The sequence below is a fragment of the Bison bison genome, unplaced genomic scaffold (genome assembly GCF_000754665.1).
Source record: "Bison bison bison isolate TAMUID 2011002044 unplaced genomic scaffold, Bison_UMD1.0 scf7180017864347, whole genome shotgun sequence".
Lineage (NCBI taxonomy): Eukaryota > Metazoa > Chordata > Mammalia > Artiodactyla > Bovidae > Bison > Bison bison.
The window spans coordinates 1872453-1893606 of record NW_011494919.1 but is presented as its reverse complement, the minus strand read 5'-3'; the positions used below and the strand labels follow the sequence as shown (position 1 = coordinate 1893606).

The 21154-nt window shown below is 40.4% G+C and overlaps 1 protein-coding gene across 1 annotated transcript in view; it reads left to right on the top strand.

Annotated features, from left to right (window-relative positions):
• The first annotated feature begins 5927 nt into the window (after window positions 1–5927).
• The window catches only part of GPC5 (glypican 5), a 908679-nt gene continuing 893452 nt past the window's right edge, over window positions 5928–21154 (top strand). The window contains 1 exon segment of the mRNA XM_010854706.1: window positions 5928–6090. Coding sequence (XP_010853008.1) covers window positions 5928–6090 — 163 coding nt within the window.

Genomic DNA, 21154 nt, shown 5'->3' with positions numbered 1-21154 from the left:
ATGGCAGTTCTCTAGACCTCACAAAGCTTATAGTCCAGCAGATACAGTTTTGCAGCCCTTTAGTTTTCACATTAAACAACCAGCAGCAAACAGGTATACATTTTTTTAGCCTAGTTTAATTTCTGAAAAATGTTTTTTTGTTTTATATGGGATAGTATATTAACATGTTCTAGATAAGTGAATTTATTTAATGCAATTGTCTTTCTTTAAAATATTGGCATTAATTAATGATGAAATTGAATTTTAAATGTGGATTTTACTCATTTGTTAATCAAAAATAGTTGGGATCATATATATTAGTTGGTGCAAATATCTACATCTGCAAAAGAGGGAAATTTGTACTGTATTCCTTTTTACCATAATGTACTACAGAAGTAGAAGTGAAAGTCTCTCCCGACTCTTTGCGACTCCAAGGACTATACAGTCCATGGAATTCTCCAGGCCAGAATACTGAAGTGGTTAGCCTTTGCCTTATCCAGAGGATCTTCCCAACCCAGGAATCGAATCCATGTCTCCCACACTGTAGGTGGATTCTTTACCAGCTGAGCCACAAGGGAAGGCCCTATAATGTACTATAGTTTACACATGTAATGTGTATCATAACTTGGAAAACAGTTTTTACATTCTTAGATATAGACTAGGGCTTCCCTAGTGGCTCAGCTGGTAAAGAATCTGCCTGCAATGCAGGAGACCTGGGTTTGCTCTCTGTGTTGGGAAGATCCCCTGGAGAAAGTAATGGCTACCCATTCCAGTATTCTGACCTGGAGAATCCCATGGACTGTATAGTTCATGGGCTCACAAAGAGCTGGACACGACTGAGCGACTTCACTTTCTTTCTTTCTAGATATAGACTAGAAGAAAATTATTTGAAGAAATTTAGTTTTATAAGCTCTTTGAGTGTTCCTGGGTTCCTTCCTTTTGTGTCTTTTCTAAGGCTTTCATTCTCATTTAGAACATCTAATATTTTTCTTTCTCAGTAAATTCTCTGAAAGAAAATAAACTGTTTTTCACTAGAAACTGTAAGCACAAAACCATGTAAAATTAAATACAGTATGAAATACTTTTGAAACTTCCATACAGGAACAGTTGGTTTATCTAATGCTTTTTGAGAAATAGTTACAGTGTCATTGCTTTGAAGCATATATACTGTGAGATAGTGACATGTGCATCTAAAATATTTCAAAATCATTGATAAACATGTACTGGTGATTAGAAGAGGAAGTTTTTCAAATTGGAAATGTACATTAGCAGTAGATCATTTTAGGAAGTGTTCACTTGAAAATATGTTTGCTGATCACAAAGTCAGTTTCCCACTGACTCCCATGTACATTTCAACTTAGGGTCTGGTTTTGAGGATTTTATGGAATGTTGTAATTTGCCACCAGTTCTCACCTGTAGGCAGCTTTTTCTCAACCGTTGCTCTTGTGACCTAAGGAGACAACAGGAGAGGATCCCTCAATTTCCTTGTGATTACTTGGTGGCAGAAATTCATTTCTAGGGTCAACTGGGGCTGACCTCCAATTTGGCTCCCTTTAATAGGACAGTGTTCAGAAGAGTGAGAAGGTAGGACAAGGCAAAAGTCAGGATTTTGGGGGGAAACAGCTAGCTGGAAGCACTTGTATTGCCTTCTACTTACCTCATTGATGAAGGAAGTGTCCCCCTCCTTAATTAATGAGATGGCCAAACACATGATGGGCAGATGAGACAGCAGTTTATATGAGTCACACACACTCAGTCCAGGGAAAGAAGACACCGCATGCCATGCAGGGCCACACAGGGGTCCACTCAGAAGCAGAGTGAACCAGTAGGGCTGTGACAGGCAGGCTTTGTAATGATGAGAGGGTTAGGTGACCCCTGGTTCTCATGGAGGATGTGATTGACTTGTTTGATAATTTCACTGGACTGTAGGGAAGAGAAACCAGTTGGGTTGGAGATAAGGTGGGATGGAGCTGGTCTGGCTGATAGGGAAGCTGGTCTGGGAGGGATCTTTTCCTGCTGGGTAGGGTGGGGGTCATATCTGGCAAGTGCAGAACACATCTGTAGACCTTTGGGACCCCAGGAGGCTCCCAGATGTCAAGGTAGCACATGGAATTTTAGCCCTTACAATATAGTTCTCATGATTAAAAGTTTTCTGGAGGGAGAAGCCAGGAGCAAGTAGGACCTCAGGTGGCTATGGAGGAAGGTACTGTTGAGCCAGCGTTGGAGCCACTGCAGGTCTCTGGACCACTACGGAGATGAGGTCTGCTGACTATACCAAAGGAAAAGCAGGGAGTACCAGGGGTTCTACCCATATATGATATAGATTGAGTCAAGGGGCCACAACACAGGTGTCTGGTGTGCAGAGCAGGAGAGGCGGTAGCTGAGGGAGTGCAAAAGCTGGCATGCCTAGCTTCCATTTAATCTCTTCATACTTCTGTTTCCTCATGAGTTGTATAATAGTAACTGTCTCATGAGGTGGTTGAAACGTTAAATGAGAAAATAATACCTGTAACCCCTTTAAAAATATTAACTATTAATTTTGATTAGGCACAGGAGTTAACTTCAACCAGTTTCTCAGGGTGAGCTTTAGTGGCCAGTCTTAGCCTAAATTGACAGTCATATTGGAGGGCAATGTGATATCATCGGATCTCCTAAATCATGTTGGAGTTTATTTCTCTTTATGAGGTGTTGAGTTGACACACTGTAAATGGTTACGTAGAAGCTTTACATTTAGAAGAATACTAAAGCGTATTTTAAATAATGACCATTTAGAGATTCTTCTAAGAGTATTTCAAAAGCAAAACACAGTGCCTATTACATAAAAGGTATTCAATAAATGTTTATATTGAATAACCTTTGAAAAATGAGGCATTATCACTATCAAATTACAGAAATTCTTCCTTGCTTCATCTGTAATCTTTATAGGTAAATTGATCAAAAGATTATAGTACAGTGTGTAGAGGTTTTGCTCTAGGGTGTTCATGTAAACGGCACTTTGGTATTGTATTCTGGTTGGAAGAAGCAAGTTTGTCTTCAAGTTCATCCATGGTTGGTAGCAGTAGAGAATAAAGAGGTAGAAATAAAATAATTATTTTTTGTAAGTGGGGGCATTTTACATGGACTAAACGTATTTATTTTCTCATTAGACCCTATTCCATTTCTATATATAACTTTCCATCTAATTATTCTGCTGAAATAAATTGCAAAAACATGGAGAAGAGAGCTTGCTTACATGCCTCTGTAATTCCTATTATGCCTAGTGTATCAGATCAGATCAGATCAGATCAGTCGCTCAGTTGTGTCCAACCCTTTATAGTTTCTTAAAAATACAGTATATGTTCAATCAATATTTCTAAGTTTATTAGTTTTTACTGAACCACCAATAATTCTCAATGTTTGTGATTTTCCCTTTGTAAAACAGATTGTTTTAGAGATTCCAAGTGAATGAATTGGACCAAGTAAACTCTGAGGTCCTTTTAGTGCTACTCTGTGATGATTAAATCAATCAAGGAGAAAGCTTGGTTAATAAGAAAAAGAAGTTCTGGAAAAACCTAGGGATTTTGGACTTTGGTGTGGTCCAGCGGTTGAGAGTCTGCCTGCCAATGCAGAGGGTGTGGGTTTGATCCCTGGTCTGGGAAGATCCCACATACCGTGGGGCAACTGGGCCCACGTGTCACAACTACTGAAGCCCTTGCGCCCTAGAGCTTGGGCAACGAGAAGCCACTTCATTGAGAAGCCCACGACAGCAACCAGAGAGTAGCCCCTGCTTGGGGCAACTAGAGAAAGCCAGGGCACAGCAACAAAGACCCAGCACAGCCAAAATCAAATAAATATTAAAAAAGAGAAAATCTAGGGACTTATTAGCCTTAATATTAACATATAAGGACTTAACATATAAGTAACATATTGTACTGAATGTAACCCAATAGGTTCTTTGGTATGGCATGGAGTGGTTGAGGAGAACCCATGGTTAATAGCAAACATTCTGGATTTCAAGGCCTGGGTTTGATTTCTGGTTCTACCATTGAATAGGGATGTTGGCCTTGGGCAAATCACTTTACCTCTCTGAGCCTGTTACCTCATGGTAAAAGAGTGACGGTAGTGGTAACTACTTTATAGGGTTGTTATGAAGACTGAATGAATGACTTAGTACCCTTAAAAAGCACTTAGAATATTGTTTGGCATCTAAGCACAGTACACATTCTCATGGTCATTCTTTTTTTTTCTTGTAGATAGAGCTGACTTCCAAGTAGTTTTTCCACACTTGGTGGCTAGGGAAAAAGATTCATGGGGGTAGTATACACCCTTCCCCCCATCAGGATACATATATAAAGCTTTGCTTGAAGTCCTTGAATTAAGCTATTTTTTCAATTCTCATTTATTGAGAAAGCATCTTAAAAAATATCTAGTGTTCATGGAATTGATGTCAAAAGCCAAGTAAGCCCTATTTCCCTGAAGAAGTATCTCAGCCATTGCCCTGGGATGGTTTTAGAGCAAGCCATCTACTGCTGAAAGCTCTGCCTTTGGTATCACTGGTCATTAAAAGCCTCATGACACTTAACTAAGACAAAATTATTCATCTCTATTTCTTGGCACAGGTTCAAATATGAGAATAAATTCCCTTTAAGTGGTTAGAGCATTTATAGTTCCCCTGGCCTGATGCTTTTAAGTAGTTTTGTTTTACTGGAGGAGGACTTTCTTCAGGTACCTATAGAAGATGAAACACTTGTTAGTCACAGGCTTAGTGTTGAGTCAATCACATTTCAGAAATACACCTGGCTTGGCTTTTGGTTTCTAATGCATTCCTTTTGTAAATTGACAGAATTCCTTTGTCATTTTAAAATCGTTTAAAGTCTTCATGTTCATCTCTTCCTTGTGAGAAACTCTCCTGAGCACTTTTGCCTGAGTAAATCTTTGAGAAATGTTTTTAAAATTAGAGAAGTGGTAAAGCTCAGAAGGGCCCTTATAGATAAAAAGTACAGAAGCAAAATATGATGCTAACGGGTAATAAGAGAAGAAACTGGATTTTACTGCCAAAGCAAGGACGTTATACTGTTTACATGTACTTTTTATGACTTCTAAATTCTTTCAGAAAATCGTAATACTAACGAAAAATATTCCGAAGTGGCAACATAAAACAATTTTTAAAAAGTAGCTTCTCCTGTACACTCTTTTAAAACTAAGTGCTATCGAGCCTCACAATTGAGATCTTTAAGTATAAATTTTTTTTTTTTTTTGTATTTTGTATTGTGCCCAGATACCATTTCATGCAATTCAAATACAAATTCCTATGCATTGAAGACCTTGATTTACAGGGAAGTATTTCATCTTAGTTCTAGTTGGTATTTCTCATATCTTGTCTTCTCTGAGCTCTTCTTTTCATCAGACTGTTGGTCCCAGGAATGGATGGGGAGAGGGAGGTCGGGTTTCGTTTTGTTTCCTTGCTCCAGGCAACGCCGCTCGGGTGTTTCTCCAGCTAGGGCCGCGTGGAAAGCGGCTCCGCCGCCGGGCGGGTGCGGCCGGTGGCGTCGCGCGGGGGCGTGGCTTAACCACGGGGCAGGGCCTGCCCACGGAGAGGGGGCGGGGCCTGTCCTCGGAGAGCGACCCACGGGCGAGTCTCAGGTTGGCAGCTGGCAGTGCAGCCCGCGGCGACCGCGGCGGTGGCCAGAGCCGAATGCTCGCGGGCTCCGTGCGGCTCCAGCCGTTGTCCTCGCTCGCGCCGCGCCATCTCGCTCCCGCCGGAGAGGGAGACCCGGCGGCGCTCTGCCCGAGAACACCGCGGTCCGTCTCGGGGCACCTTAGAGGAGAAGGTGAAGCCGGGGTCCCAGAGCGGCCGGACTCCCGCCCGCCGCCGGATCGCACCGCCGAGCCTTTCCAGCGTCTGCAGCGCTGGGCACGCGGGGAGAGTGGGGTCCGCGGCGAGGGAAGGAGTGACTGGGACACCGAAGATGAGCGCGCAGACCTGGCGCGTGGGCTCTCAATGTCTCCTCCTGCTGGCTCTCGTGGGGTCTATCCGAAGCGAGGGCGTGCAGAGCTGCGAAGAAGTTCGGAAACTTTTCCAGGGGCGCCTGGTGGGACCTGTCAAGGGGCTGCCGGATTCACCGCGGGCAGGTAAGGCGCGGACCGTGGGAGAGGGCTGGGAGCCTGGGCACGGGCTGGGGCGTCCGGAGCGCGGACCCTGCACTGCTCAAGCTCTCGGAATGGCCTTTCGTGGGAGAAGTTGACCTTTCAGGTCCTCCGACCGCACAAGGTGCCTCCCGGAGAAGGGCGGTGTGACCATCCCGAGTGCAGCGTAGCTCCGGGAGCTCCAGGACTCCGCCTGCTGCTGAGCCGAGCTCCGGGCGTTCGCTTCCCGCCCGGCTCCCTTAGTCTCACTGATGCGATGCAAGAGGCCAGCAGAGCTGACAGCGGGGGACAGCGCTGCCTGACCGCGATTCTTTTACGAGTGGGAACTTCCCCAGTGCCCCGCCGGGGGGCCTTGGTTTGCTGCTTTCTCCCACGGTAGATGGAGTTGGGTTGATCGCTCCAAGTTTGATACTAAAAACACAAACCTGCATTATCCTCCTTTGCTGGAGAATGGGGTACTGACCAGGGCGGCCGGTGTCCTTTGTTATGAGGACTCGGACCCTGTGCACTCACCCTGGTGTAACTCTGAGCCCCGCTCTTTATGCCTGGGCATCAAGTCCCTCCTTGCAGGTACCAACTCAGTGTGCCTCTCGGAACCATTGTGTCGTTGCAACGCCTGAACGATGTGCTGGCAACAGGCGATCAAACAGAGTGCACCGGGGAGCCACTTAACACGGCTGAGATCTACCAGACAGAGATTGAAGGGGAAGGAATACAGTGAGTGTGGCCAGTGTGGATTCTGCTTCTTGCGTGCGCCTGCACCTTTACCAGCTATTCGGCGCCCGCTCCGTGCTTCTGCGGGCGGATTTCCAGTAACATTCGGTCTGGAAGAACAGATCTTAGTTATTAAACGCAACAGCAGGTGTCTGGAGTTAAGATCTTACTGGAGCAGTGCACCTAATTACGAGGCTAATTGCCAAATGCTGTGAGCTTATTGGCTGGACAGTGAACTTGTGGAGGATGCTTGGATCTAAATCTGTTCTCCTCTGCCTGTGTAGGGTGAGGAGACTTGCTGCTAGCTCTGGGGAGCCGTAGCTCTTTCGCTTGATTTCTTTGCTGGTTATCAACTCCGTTCTAGAGTCATCCCACAAGGAGAATCTGAGCATTTGGGCACAGTGAATCTATTTTAGTTTACATGACTAGTTTTTTAAGCAAACACACAAATATGTATTTGGATACCTGTTCAGTACTAGGCACTTTTACTAGTTGAAACAGCATAGATGCTCTCAGCTTAGGGCAGTTCTGTCCTCAAAGGATACCACCCCCTTTGTAAACCGGTCGTTTCATTTCAGTGCATTTGTTTCATTAAAAAAAACAAAAACAAAAAACCTCACTTGCCAGTAGCTAAAGCAGCTCAAGTGACTGTGTGTGTTAGGGCGGCAGGGGTGGGGGCGTGGCATTGAGCTGTGAAATCCTCAGCTGAATAATTAGATTCCACCCCCATCCCATAATTTTGGCTGATACGTTCACAAATGTGGACAGTTAAGGACTTGATTTCTCCACCCCTCTCATATCTCAGTGTTTCCGGTACTTGCTAAATGTAATAGAGTGACTAGAAGGTATTGCAGTTATAGAACCCTGTGTGTGTTTCATCTCTTTAGAAGAAGAACTTTGCAGAGTATCATCACTGGCATAACGTTTTACTGAAACTGAAGCTGGGCCCTACAGAGAAGGAAATCGTACTTATTTGTGTTTGATACACATGGCACAAAAAAGAGCCAGGATGGCAGGCATCTTCTTTTCTAAGACATTCTGGTTTGTTTCCCCATTGCTAGTACTTTCTTTATCTGTGACTTAAGGCGATGGAGGGGTCATAGAAGCACCTTCTGAGGGGGCCATGCAGGGCTGAACTCAGGGACATCAATAGTGCTGCTGAAAAGAAGTGCTGAATTCCTTTGACATTTGCAGTAAGAAAAAGTCACATGAAAGTATTATTCTGAATCAGAATCACCCAATAACAAGCACTCACATCTGAACTTGATATAATTATGAATTTTTTGTTTCTCTACTATTGATTACTTTTTATTTGAATAATTACATTAAACTGTTTCTTTAAACATTGATGTCTCTTATCTTTCCACTAAATTTTTTTTCATTTCCCCATTTGAGTGAATCGCACATACCACATGGCTCATAAATGCTTTTCTTTATTTTTGTATTTATATATGATCTATAACATTTAATTTGATTGAGTATAGTAGTTGAACCTTATTTTCTAAAATTATCCTCAATCTCAAGAGAAAACATAGTTAATATCTACATAGTCATTCTCACATAAGAATAGAAATACTAATATTTTTGTTAGCAAGTACATGTATTTAGCACGTAGACTTTCATTGACTAAAGCTAGTTCATTTAAATTTGATATTTGTTTTTCTTGAAAGTTAATTTTTTTTTTTTTTTTTTTTTTAGTGCTTTCTTGCATTTCTTGTCTACAAGTGGTTAATTCCTGAGATGCCTGGCCAAAATGCCATTTAAAAAATATAAGCTGGTAGAATAACTTCTTACAGTGTCATCCTATATTTGTGACTTTTAAATCTTCTGAATACTATGTTACCCAATTTGAAATTACTAAAAGGGTGAGAACAGCCATTTAAGCTGTTTCTCAGATTCCACTCACCTTTGTTCTCTACCCTGCTCCAATTCTTTTAAGCCTATTGAGCTCCTAAGGATGTTTGGATGAGAAATGTAAAAAAGGAGAGAAGGTGTAAATGTGATTAGAATTACAGATTTCCCTGTGTTCTGATTTTATTTCCTAAGTAGTAGTCAAGGTGCCCTTTGCTCTTATTTGTTTTGTTCAGAAAAGAACTGTTAGTGAAAGTGTCTTTTAAAGGTCCTTTTATTTTTATTTTATTTATTGGGAAGGAGGGATAATGTTTTCCCATTGAAATTCTCTTCACACAGGCGTTGTTTTCCTTTTTTAAAGAAGATAATTCAGAAAGGAGAAGCTTATAAAAATCCAAGGCTAACTTCAGATAATTTATATACCAACTAGTTTTTAAAATGTGAATTTTCCTTGATACAGAGAGTAGCTTGTGCAAGGTGACTTTTTCTTGGTAGCTTTGGCTGTAAATGGGATAGTAAAAATAAACTTGGTATGGCAATATTAAATTCTAATATTATCAGACACTTTAAATAGTGCTCTATAGTTTGTATTTTTTAACTGCTTTCATTATAATCCAATCTTATATTGTCTTCGAGGTCAGTATTGTTGCATACTCATGCCCAAGAAAAACAATCTACCTGGTGATCTTAGAGTTTGGAATTACAGACATTTGGATTCAAAACTAGGCCCTGGCACCCGTAGCTCTGTGACTGAGGTACACCAGTTAGCCTTTTTGAACCTCTGTTTTCTCACCTGTAAAATGGGAATATTGGTTCTTAAAGGCTTGTTGCATAAATGTAATGAAATAATACATGTATATAAAATAGCACGAATCCAGGCACATAGTAAGTGCTCAAAAATGTGTTGCTGTCATTACAGTTTTTTATTTAGTGTCCTGATTGTAACTGGACTTGAGCTTTAAGGGTGAAATTTTAGTTTTGGATGTCTATAAATCAGAACTCTTTTTAAAAAGATAAGAACTAGTTTTTTAAAAGTCACTAATGAAAAAAAAAGTCACATGATTGTTTCTAAAATTGGGAAATATGTCTCTATCTGAAATGATACTTATTAGGTTATGGTGAAATTTTGTTTCTTTTCACAAACTAATGGAAACTCGAAGAAACCTATCTGAGATGGTAGTTATTGGATTATGGTGAATGTTTTGTTTCTTTTGTGAACTAATGGACACTATAAGAAAGAAAGCTATCTGAAATGGTAACAGGTTATGGGGAGTATTCTGTTTCTTTCTGTGGACTAAGGGGGACCCTAAGAAAGAAAACAGGCTGCACTGTGCCACTGCTCACTGTAACACCCATAGCCACCTGGTGTATATACTCAGAGAGGCGGAGGAGTGTGGGTGAGGTGGCTTTTATGCCATCACACAATTAGATGACTGCTGGCCACAGTCACTCATTGACAGTAATCTCAAACTGGGACTCTTGTTTTTTGTGAACTAACACCCCCTTTTGCTGCTTGCGCAGCATGGTTATGGTGATCCAAAGCCATGAAAGGGATCCACAGACTGAGGTCAAGGCAGATTATTAATATCAGGATTGCCCTGTACTGAAACTCACCAGCCAAGAACCGCAAGAAACAAGATGAGAGTCAAACAAACTAGGTCTTACTTGCTACAGCAAGGGAGATCGTGCAGCTCAGGAACTGTGGGTGCCTTGGTAAGAGGCAGTTGAGAGGGACCTTTTATAGGATCTGGCCTTGTGCTGGGTAATTACAAGGGTTTAAGGAAGCAGGGCAATTCAGGAATTGGGCGTCATCATAACTCACCTAGGTGTTAGGAAGATTAAGATGACGGGGGTGGATGGGTAAAATAGACAGCTAGTGGGAACCTCCTGTATGGCCCAGGAAACTCAGCTCAGTGCTCTGTGATGACCTAGAGGAGTGAGATAGGGGAGTGGGAGGGAGGTTCTGGAGGGAGGGGATATATGTATACATACAGCTGATTCACTTCATTGTACAGCAAAAACCAACACAACATTGTAAAATAACTAAACCCCAACTTAAACAAAAAGATGAGAGTAGCTGTCTTTAATGAAGAAGCAGTGACACACTTGTTGGTTGGAAGAGGGGATGTTCAGTCGTTTTGTGGTTGTAGAGTCTCCTTGTGGCCATCCTGCTGCATCACAGGTCTCGGGTGGCTTTGTCCCATCATTGGTGTCTTATTCTGAGTAGGTTGTCTCTGTTGAGTTGTAAACATCAAGGCTTAGTTCCAGTGTCAGGGGAACTTGTCACTTTCTCCTCTGGAAAATCTAGTACGTGCCTTGATGCCTAAGAAAATGATATGTTTCTTTCTTTTCTTTTTTTTAATTTAGGCTTTTAGTGAAGCTTAATAATGGGGAAGCAAGTACAATTTTCTACTTTAGGACCATAGATCATGACTGTCCGTCAGAGCCTGAATTGTACTAATCACATCCTCTTCTCTCATAGTCAGTTTACTAGCAAATGTAGATGTTGTGTGCACCCCGGTCCCCTCTCCACCCCCCTTTATGCCAAGTGTCTAACATTCCATATTTATCTAATTGGCCTTAAGGAGGGGTGCAGTTTAGGGAACTTGAGAATGGCATTTTATAATTATATGCTCCCCCCAACCATGATTCCAGCTTGCTAGGACTTTCTAGAACATGAACTTTGGCTTGTCTGATAAGAACACCTTCTTGGTTTATATAGCATTTCTTTTATTATTAACTAGTATAAGACCAAGAGGAACATTTCAACAACCAGATGCTACGCCTAAACAGGCATGATTTATAAATCAGTGGCCTCTTGATATAACTGTTCAAGAAACCACAAATCCATTTTGTTAAAATAGAGTCATGAGAGACTTCATTCATATGCTTTGTTGAAATGTATTGCAAACATGAAATCCAGTGTACTCAGTTAACTAACAAGAGCAATTTATTTTAATAGAGAGTAGCCATTGTCCATATCTACCTTTCTTTTATAAAAGCCTGCCCTTCAGTTAGAAGAAAAGACAAAAGCAATTGTGCTCTCAATTCTTCTGTTTTTCAGCTTTAGAAATCTCAAATTTCATCAATTATACTGCTAAAATCATCCTTAAATAATTAGTCATTCTTCTGCGAATCACGGAAAATTAACACAGCTTTTGATTAGCCTTATCAGGCTCACATACAGCTACCATGTAAGTTGAATGTATAATGCACCTTTACAGAAAGAAAACGAGATTTTTGTACTTTCATGGTTTTATGAAAGAATCTACATTCTCTTGAAAATTTAAAATATTGAAAAGTACAAAGAAAGCAAAAATAATTATATTATCCAGAAATAACCACCAAAACCCCTTTGAATTATCTTTTTAACACCCTCATCAATCCTCTGCTTAGCACATACATAATTTTTGAATGAGCGTAGGATCACTTTATCTTTCTTTGTAACACACCTTTTCCAATGATAAATAGCCTTCCAAATATATATATTTTAGTGACTAAGATTCTACTGTACACTTAATTGAATTCTCTATTGCTATTGAAAATATACGTTTCCAGTATTTGCTACCATAAAATCACGTGGCTAAGGACGTGAAAGGCAAATTGCCAAACTCCTTCCTTACTCATAGCTTTGCAATCATATCATCTGCATTCATTCAGCTTTAGTGTTTTTCAGTGTCAGCACCATTGACCCGTGGGACTGGATAATTCTTTGTTGTTGGCCATGGAGGGAGGTGCTGTCCTGTGGATTTCAGGTGCTTAGAAACTTCCCTGAACTTTACCCTCCTGGATGCCAGTAGCAATGCCTTGCCCTCTCCGGTTCGGATAATCAGAGATGTCTCTAGACATTGCCAAATGACCTAGAAGAAGCAGAACCATCCTGGTTGAGAACCATTGGCATAAATGTTCAACCTATGGATATATATAATGCATTACAAATGCATTATATAGCTGGTTGGTTTGCAAGCCTCAGGTCTCAGCTTAAGTGTCAGCTCTTAGAGAGGCCTTTCTCAGGTTTTGGGCTTCCCTGGTACCTCAGTGGTAAAGAGTCCATCTATCAATGCAGGAGATTCAGGAGACCTGGGTTCAATCCCTGGGTCAGGAAGATCCCCTGGAGGAGGAAATGGCAACCCATTCTAGTATTCTTGACTGGAAAATCCCATGGATAGTGGAGCCTGGTGGGCTGGGGTCGCAGAGTCAAACACAACTGAGCACATGGACCACACGCACTTCCTTCTCATGCTTCATTGAACTCTGTTCTTCTTTGTTTCTTTCATGGCACTTGTCATGGTGCCGTATTTCTTTTCTTTTTATTGCTGATCTTTTACCACTAGATTGTGTGCATGAGGAGACTAGAAAATGTCTTCTGAGGCTGGGTTTATGGATACAAAACCTGTGCAGTCAGGGTCCCACACTCAGAAGGGCCACACGCTTGGTTTAATGCTCTGCTGTTTCCATCTTGGGGTTTGAATAAAGGGTCCTGGGTTTCCCTTTTGCCTTGGGCCCTGCTGATTATGTAGGCAGTCCAGTGGTGTGCCTTGTTCACTGTAGAATATCTGGTGCTCAGAACATGCCTGACACAGAATAGGAGTTGAAATGTTTGTTGAATACTTTAGTAAAGCTTCAAGTAAGTAAGTAAGTGAAAGTCATTTAGTCGTGTCTGACTCTTTGTGACCCTATGGAATACTCCATAGAATTCTCCAGGTCAGAATACTGGAGTGGGTAGCCTTTCCCTTCTCCAGGGGATCTTCCCAATCCAGGGATTGAATCCAGGTCTTCTACATTGCAGGCAGATTCTTTACCAGCTGAGCCACAAGGGAAGCCCAAAGCTTCAAGGAACTTCTTAATTAATCTTTTAAACCTCTCTGATTCTTAAGTTAAACTCTAGAAGTCAATTCATAACATTGAAGATTCTATTGATACAGTGATTTTTAAAAAAAATTTTTATGGTGTTATATGCTGCTGCTGCTAAGTTGCTTCAGTCGTGTCCGACTCTGTGCGACCCCATAGACGGCAGCCCACCAGGCTCCCCCGCCCCTGGGGTTCTCCAGGCAAGAACACTGGAGTGTGCTGCCATTTCCTTCTCCAATGCATGAAAGTGAAAAGTGAAAGGGAAGTCGCTCGATTGTGCCCGACTCTTAGCGACCCCATGGACTACAGCCTACCAGGCTCCTCCATCCATTGGATTTTCCAGGCAAGGGTACTGGAGTGGGGTGTCATTGCCTTCTCCGATGGTGTTATATAAATAGGTTAAAAACTGGCCCCTATGTGTTTTACTTCTTCCTAACTTGGGACCAATAGTCCAAAGCCTACCAGTGCCAAATTCAAAACTTTACATATCCAATTGCTTTAAATATAACAAAAGTAAACATATTTTTGAGCCTGACTGCCTTGTATACCCCACAAAGCTGAACTCATTTGCTAGCCATTCATAAAACAAACTCTGGGGCTGAAAATGATCCCAGGTTGCTGCTGCCCTTCAAAGCTCTTTACTCAGAGACGTCACATCTTGTGCAAAGCAACCTGGACACGGGAGTTGTTGCTGTTCAGTCGCTCTGTCGTGTCTGACTTTTTGTGACCTCAAGGACTGCAACATGCCGGGCTTCCCTGTCCTTCATTCTTTCCTGAAGTTTGCTCAAACTCATGTCCATTGAATAAGTGATGCCATCCAACCATCTCATCCTTTGTCACCCGCTTCTCCTCCTGCAATTTCCGTCTCTCTGGGATTTTCCTTGTTTGCTTTCTTCTCTTCTGAGTGGTGGTCCTGTACCCCCGTCTTGCTGCATCTCTTCTCATGCAGCCTGTTAAAGTGGGACCCAAATAAAGCTCATTGTCATCTTGAGGTCCTTCTTTTCCTTGACCAACCCTAAAATCCTCACTTACCACATACACATTAGTATTTAGTTATTTCCAGTATAAGGTTGGGGCTCGAAGGAGCAATACCAGTTTTGAATGTATGTCTTGCCTTCTGCTAGACTATAGGCTACTTGAGAGCAGGAATTGTGATTGATTTTTGTTGTTGTTGTTGTTCTGTGACTAGGCCAAACATAATAGGTTGATTTTTGATTTTTAGAAGTAATCTTATATTCCTAGTTATGCAATAGGCTCAATTTATTGTGTTTAATTATTATTTTATGCCTGGTATTAATAGACTGAGAAATATAGAAAGTGAAGTTTTTAAAAATATATTCTGATCTGGGCTTCATTGTGTTGTTGAATTAATTGTTTACATAAAGTTAATATCTTCTTATGTAACTCTGGCACAAAAAGTGACCTAATGCTTTTGTTTAAATTTAAAGACATTTTTATCTACCTTAGCTAACATTTTTGAAATAGAGTAAATGAATTGCCAAACAAATGTCTAGAAGGATTCCTTAAATGCTCTGAAAGGGAAGGAAGATTATTTAACCTTTAAGGGGTTCATTTGCACTTGATATCATCATGTAGACAGTGTGACTGATCTCTTAGAACATTAATTGACTTATTACTGGGAGAATGCAGAAAAATAAAGGTGACCAACTATAATTTATATCTGGCTGTGGATTAGCTGATTTGTGTTTTAATGTATGTTTTGCGAAATTGTTTCTTTCCACAAGAAAATTGATAGTAAGGAACTAGAAGATGATTCAGTTTTTCCATCTCCTACTCTTGTTAATTCCACACTGGTAGAAAGTACAGATGATTTGACTATGGAATTATTCCTAAACTGGGAAGATCGTTTACTAAAAGACACTGACTTGGGGTCCAGATTCCATGTGACTAAGTTGAGTGACCACAGGCTTTCAGAAGAAGCATGAAAATAACTGCTGTTAAATCACAAAACATGATATATGGTAGAGGCATAACTCGTCTCTAAAGTATTCTAACAGTTCTAATTTTAGAATACTCATCTAGGCTCCAAGACTTTTTAATGATATCTTAGATTTTTTTTTTCTGTATAAATTGTGGTTGGTTATGTATTTATGATATTTCTTAGAATTAGTTTTAGGAAATTTTACTTAAGTAGAAGGATTACTTAAATCAGTGCTAATGAGATATGCACATTTTGATATGGTGTAGCTATTAACTTAAATATGTTTCAAATACAGTCATATTTAAAAGCTAGTAAACATTTCTTGTTTTATAATTTAAATTGTTTATTGCTCTTTTTAGGGTAATGGTTTTGAATTACCCTAAAGAGTAATTTTAGGGTAATTACCTGTGCTATGATAACTAGATTTACTTTACTTTTTAATGATTCTATATGGTAATATAATGAAATGATCTTTGGTAGCTATCTTTTTAGAGCTCATAGTCTTTTTCCTTTTCTAATAGTTTCAAGGGACTTTAGTTGGCATAAGTCCTTCAGTATAGTATTCATTTTGGGGGAAGCTAAGAACTGAGAAGAGAGTTGGATAAAAAGCATAACTAGACTGTGACTTCATTGATCAAATGAACATAGAAATTATTTCTGGATGTCCTTATTCATTGCATATATACTCTTTAAATGGGAGACTGTCAATATTAAATTACCTGTTCAGATTTATTTGCTTTTTGAGCAACTCTCTTATTTGGTAAGGTTTAGACCAAGTTACATTTTGTTCGTTTTCTTTTGATCATTGAAGCTGCCTGTGTTTAATGAGCTGAAACTGAAGTAGGTCAATAAAGTGAAGAGATTAATAGTCTGTTCTCCACCAGGCTTGGAATACATTTTACTCTGGGGGGAAAAGTCATTTCTAAAAAAGATTTTTTGATCAACTTAAAAGGTAAAGGAAATTGAAATAGCATTGACAGAGTAAAAAAGCTGAGGAATCCATGAGTTTGTCAGAGCCCTCTTTATTTATCAGGCAAAGACACCTGTATCTGGATTTGAGGTTGTTAAATATTTAATTTATCTTTGGACATATCTTACAAAGAAAACAAGGAAAATGATAGGTATGACGGAATATTGAAAAGTTGGCATGGGATAAATAAATGGGAAATCAAGACATTTTAACTTACAATTTGTCCCATGTTATGGTCACATATTTTAGTGAACACTAGTGAATTTAGTTCTGAAATCACTGTATCTTTACTACATCACTTATTAACTATGTGACCTTCAGCAAAGAACTCAACTTCTCAAGGATAGTATATAGTCTGTTCCTTTTCCCTTTCGTGTTCCCCTCCTGGCTCAGTGGTAAAGAACTCACCTGCCAATGCAGGAGATTCAGGTTCGATCCCTGGGTTGGGAAGATACCCTAAAGAAGGAGGTGGCAACCACTCCAGTATTCTTGCCTGGGAAACTGCATGAACAGAGGAGCCTGGTGGGCTACAGTCCCTGGGGTCACAAAAGAGTCAGACAGGACTTAGCGACTAAACAACAACTTTTCAGTAGTTGAGAACCACATGGTGTGGTGTCAAAGCTTTGTAAACGATAATATAATCCACAGTATTACAGTTATAATTCTTCAGTTCAGTTCAGTCGCTCAGTCGTGTCCAACTCTTTGTGACCCCATGAATCACAGCACGCCAGGTCCCCCGTCCATCACCAACTCTCAGAGTTCACCCAAACTCATGTGCAGTGAGTCTGTGATGCCATCCAGCCATCTCATCCTCTGTCGTCCCCTTTTCCTCCTGCCCCCAATCCCTCCCAGCATCAGGGTCTTTTCCAATGAGTCAACTCTTCACATGAGGTGGCCAAAGTATTGGAGTTTCAGCCTCAGCATCAATCCTTCCAATGAAATCCCAGGACTGGTCTCCTTTAGGATGGACTGGTTGGATCTCCTTGCAGTCCAAGGGACTCGCAAGAGTCTTCTCCCTACACTTAAAAAATTCTTTATATGAGATCAGGGAGCAGGCAAAGCAGAAATTCTTTTTCTTCATGCTAATAAAATGCTGAACTTTCAGATAATTTTCTTCCATCATTCACTCTCAAAGTATTGATCCTATACTCACAGAAACATAGTCCATCTTTTCATTCTTTAGTTTAGTTAATAAATTAATTTGTTATTTCTAGTTTAACTCTATGGTAAAATCTAATTTGTTTATTCATATTACGTAGTGTAAAAACCAAAGACTGATCTTTTGTAAAATGATGTCACTGAAATTACTTCTATTAAGATCAAGAAGGAGGTGCTTTGCCTGGAAACATGCTGATTAAATGTGGTCAGGGAGAGGCTCTACAGCCTGTGATTGACACGGGGTCATTGCTATTGTTCAGTTGCTAAGTCCTGTCTGACTGTGAACCCATGGGCTGCAGCATGCTAGGCTTTCCTGTCCTTCACTATCTCCCAGAGTTTACTCAAACTCATGTCGATTGAGTCGGTGATGCCACCCAACCATCTCATCCTCTGCCACCCCCTTCTCCTCCTGCCCTGGATCTTTAAAGCCTCAGGGTCTTTTCTAATGAGCTGGCAGTTTACATCAGGTAGCCAAAATATTGTAGCTTCAGCTTCAGCATCAGTCCTTCCAATGAATATTCAGGGTTGATTTCCTTTAGGAATGATAGTTTGATCTCCTCGCTGACCATGGGACTCTCAAGAGTCTTCTCCAGCACCACAGTTCAAACGCATCAGGGGAGTAGGAGTTCTTTCTCTACTGCGTTTTGTTATGGGCTTGCATGTTGTAGTGCTGCTGGGTGGTCTTTGTGTGTCTCCTGTGTGGAGGATGAGAACGTTTTTCCCATAGAAAATATACAAAGGTGGAGCATGCTGGAAAGTCTCTGCTTGCTCCTTTAGAGGGACTTTTCACCTTGCTCTGTTCCTGGATGACATCAAAGGCATTCTGGCCTCTGCCAGGCCATGGGAAGCAGTGGCTAGAGAAGACTGGGCAAGTGGATTGTGGTGTGTTTCAGGTCTCAGCTGGTGAGGTCCCTGAAGCCTAAGTCCCTTTACCTAAGCACACAGGTCCCTTCAGGTGACCTCACAGCTCTTTGGAGTTGGCTAACTTGGGTTGACCAAAAAGTTTGTTCGGATTGGCAAGCTGCAGAACGAACTTTTTGGCCACCCCAGTACTTTCTCCTCTCATCCCCTCTGAGGTAGGAAAAACTTCTCTACAGTTATTAGCTAGAGTTTTGCAGTATCCCTTGAAATTTTTCTATACCTTGCCCTTTATAACAAATTTATTAGATAATTCTGTTTGAGATACCAATTTATTTCCTTTCAAGATCCTTCCTGTGTGACAAAGCTTTACATACATTAGATATTTAAACCCACAGCTTTCAAAGATCATTTGATTTGTAATTAAAATGTACAGAAACATAAATCTGATCTAGAGTTGATTTATAAATGCTTTTAGAAGTTCTAATCAATGGTGATCTCTTTATTCATATTCAGGTGTCTCGTGATCCTGTTTCAGTTAATTGTTTCTTACCCTCTCCTTTCCCTCACTCCTTTTATGAAGAACACTGCTGCTGATGCTGCTAAGTTGCTTCAGTCATGTCCGACTCTGTGTGACCCCATAGACAGCAGCCCACCAGTCTCCCCAGTTCCCGGGATTCTCCAGCCAAGAACACTGGAGTGGGTTGCCATTTCCTTCTCCAATGCATGAAAGTGAAAAGTGAAAGTGAAGTCACTCAGTTGTGTCCGACTCTTAGCGACCCAAGGACTGCAGCCTACTAGGCTCCTTCGTCCATGGGATTTTCCAGGCAAGAGTACTAGAGTGGGGTGCCATTGCCTTCTCCAGTGAAGAACACTAATGCTGGCTAAATCTTTAGGTTTCAGTTGCAAATATAACTAAATAGATAACACCAAAATAAAACAGTAGTTTAATCCCCACTAAGTCCCATAATTCAACCAACAACCAAATCTCATAGAATCTGTTGCACAGATGTTCCCATAATTTCTCTACCCACGACTGTTGCCACCACCGTGCTTTAAGCTCGTACCGTCTCATGGCTGGATCATTCAGTCAGCTTGCATCTACACTTGGTCCTTGCCAGTTCACTTCCCAATTGATTCTCTATGAAGGTAAATGTTATCTTTATTTCTCATGTTAAATCCTTCAAAGATTTCCCATTGCCTTTCTCTTAAGGAAAAAAAAAAGCAAAAACAACAAAAAAGTGATTCTGTTTTGATGTGTAACTTCTGTGTCATTAAAAAAATAAACATCTCAGTGAAATAAATGGGGGAAAACTCTATGACGTCTCATCTGTAATACACAGCAACCAAAAGGTTAGCATACTTAATCACGAATGAGCTGTCACAAATTGGTTACAAAGACACTAATATGAAAAATGAACATAAAGAGGAAATTCAAATGATTAAATGACTAATACGTAGATGATTAAGTCATAACATAGGAAAAACAATTTCTTAGAAATATCACATTGTCAAAGATTGAAAATACTGATATGTAACATTCTTGTGATTGTATTAGGAGCAAATATAGCACTCTCACCTGCAAATACTGAAAAAGGAGATTGATGAGATTGTCTCTACATGCAGGGGGAATTTTGCATATATTACTCAAAATTTGAATTCTGTATACCTTTTGCCTATCAATTCCAATTTATAGGAAAGTGTTCTAACAAAGCAATTGGACAAATTAAAACATATACAGATACGTATAATAAGCTGGTTTATTGTACTGAAAATCCACAGCTAATTAGTGCCTATTAAATGATAAATTATAAATAATCATGTGAACATTAAACCCAGATAGGTAAAGCTGTGTATCTAAAGAAGAACAAGTCATTTATGGCCCTATTGATAGGAAAAAGCAAATTTTGCCCTGACATAAAAAAAACAGAAGGAACCTATTTGCATATCAATTTATGTACAAACATACCCTAAATAATATGCAAAAAATACCATTAATAGTAAATAACATTGGAAGGTAGGGTTAGGATGAGAAAAGTTTAGAAGTAAAAATGTACTTTACAAATTTCTGTGTCCTTTAAATTCTTGAAAGAGATTTTTTTCAGTGATACAAATTTTTAATTTACCCCATGGTTAGTAATATTTATGAATGTATGTGACTCACATTTATGGGAACATTGAGATGAAGCTTTGCAATTCCACAATCTGCGTATCTCTGTATAATAATGACTTCAGGGTTCCTGGGTTCAGTCAATGACAGCAATGAAAACAGGTGGGCCCAGTGCTTTCCATCTTGATGATCTTGATTTCTTTAGTATAGCTTATCATACCCTTCATGATCTGGCTGCTGCTTCTTTAGCTTCATATGCTGTTTTTTCTCTCCATTTGGAAAGGTTGGTTTTTGATTCTGAGCTACCATAAGTAATGTTGTTCCTCATCAGTTATTTCTGGAGGTACTGAGGTGGTCTAAATTAACTTCAGAGCCAGAAATGGTTTCTGAAGTTATCTCTGAACCAGGGTACTTGGTTATGGCCATGATTATTATTTTTTTTTTTTATGGCCATGATTTTAAAGGCAAATAGAAACAACATTTCTCTTGGACTATTGTGACAGTCAGTTGGTTTATTGGTCTAGTTCGTCTTCATTGGCAGTAATTACCCATACCACTGAAAGGTGATATATCTAAATGATAGAACCCGAGAACA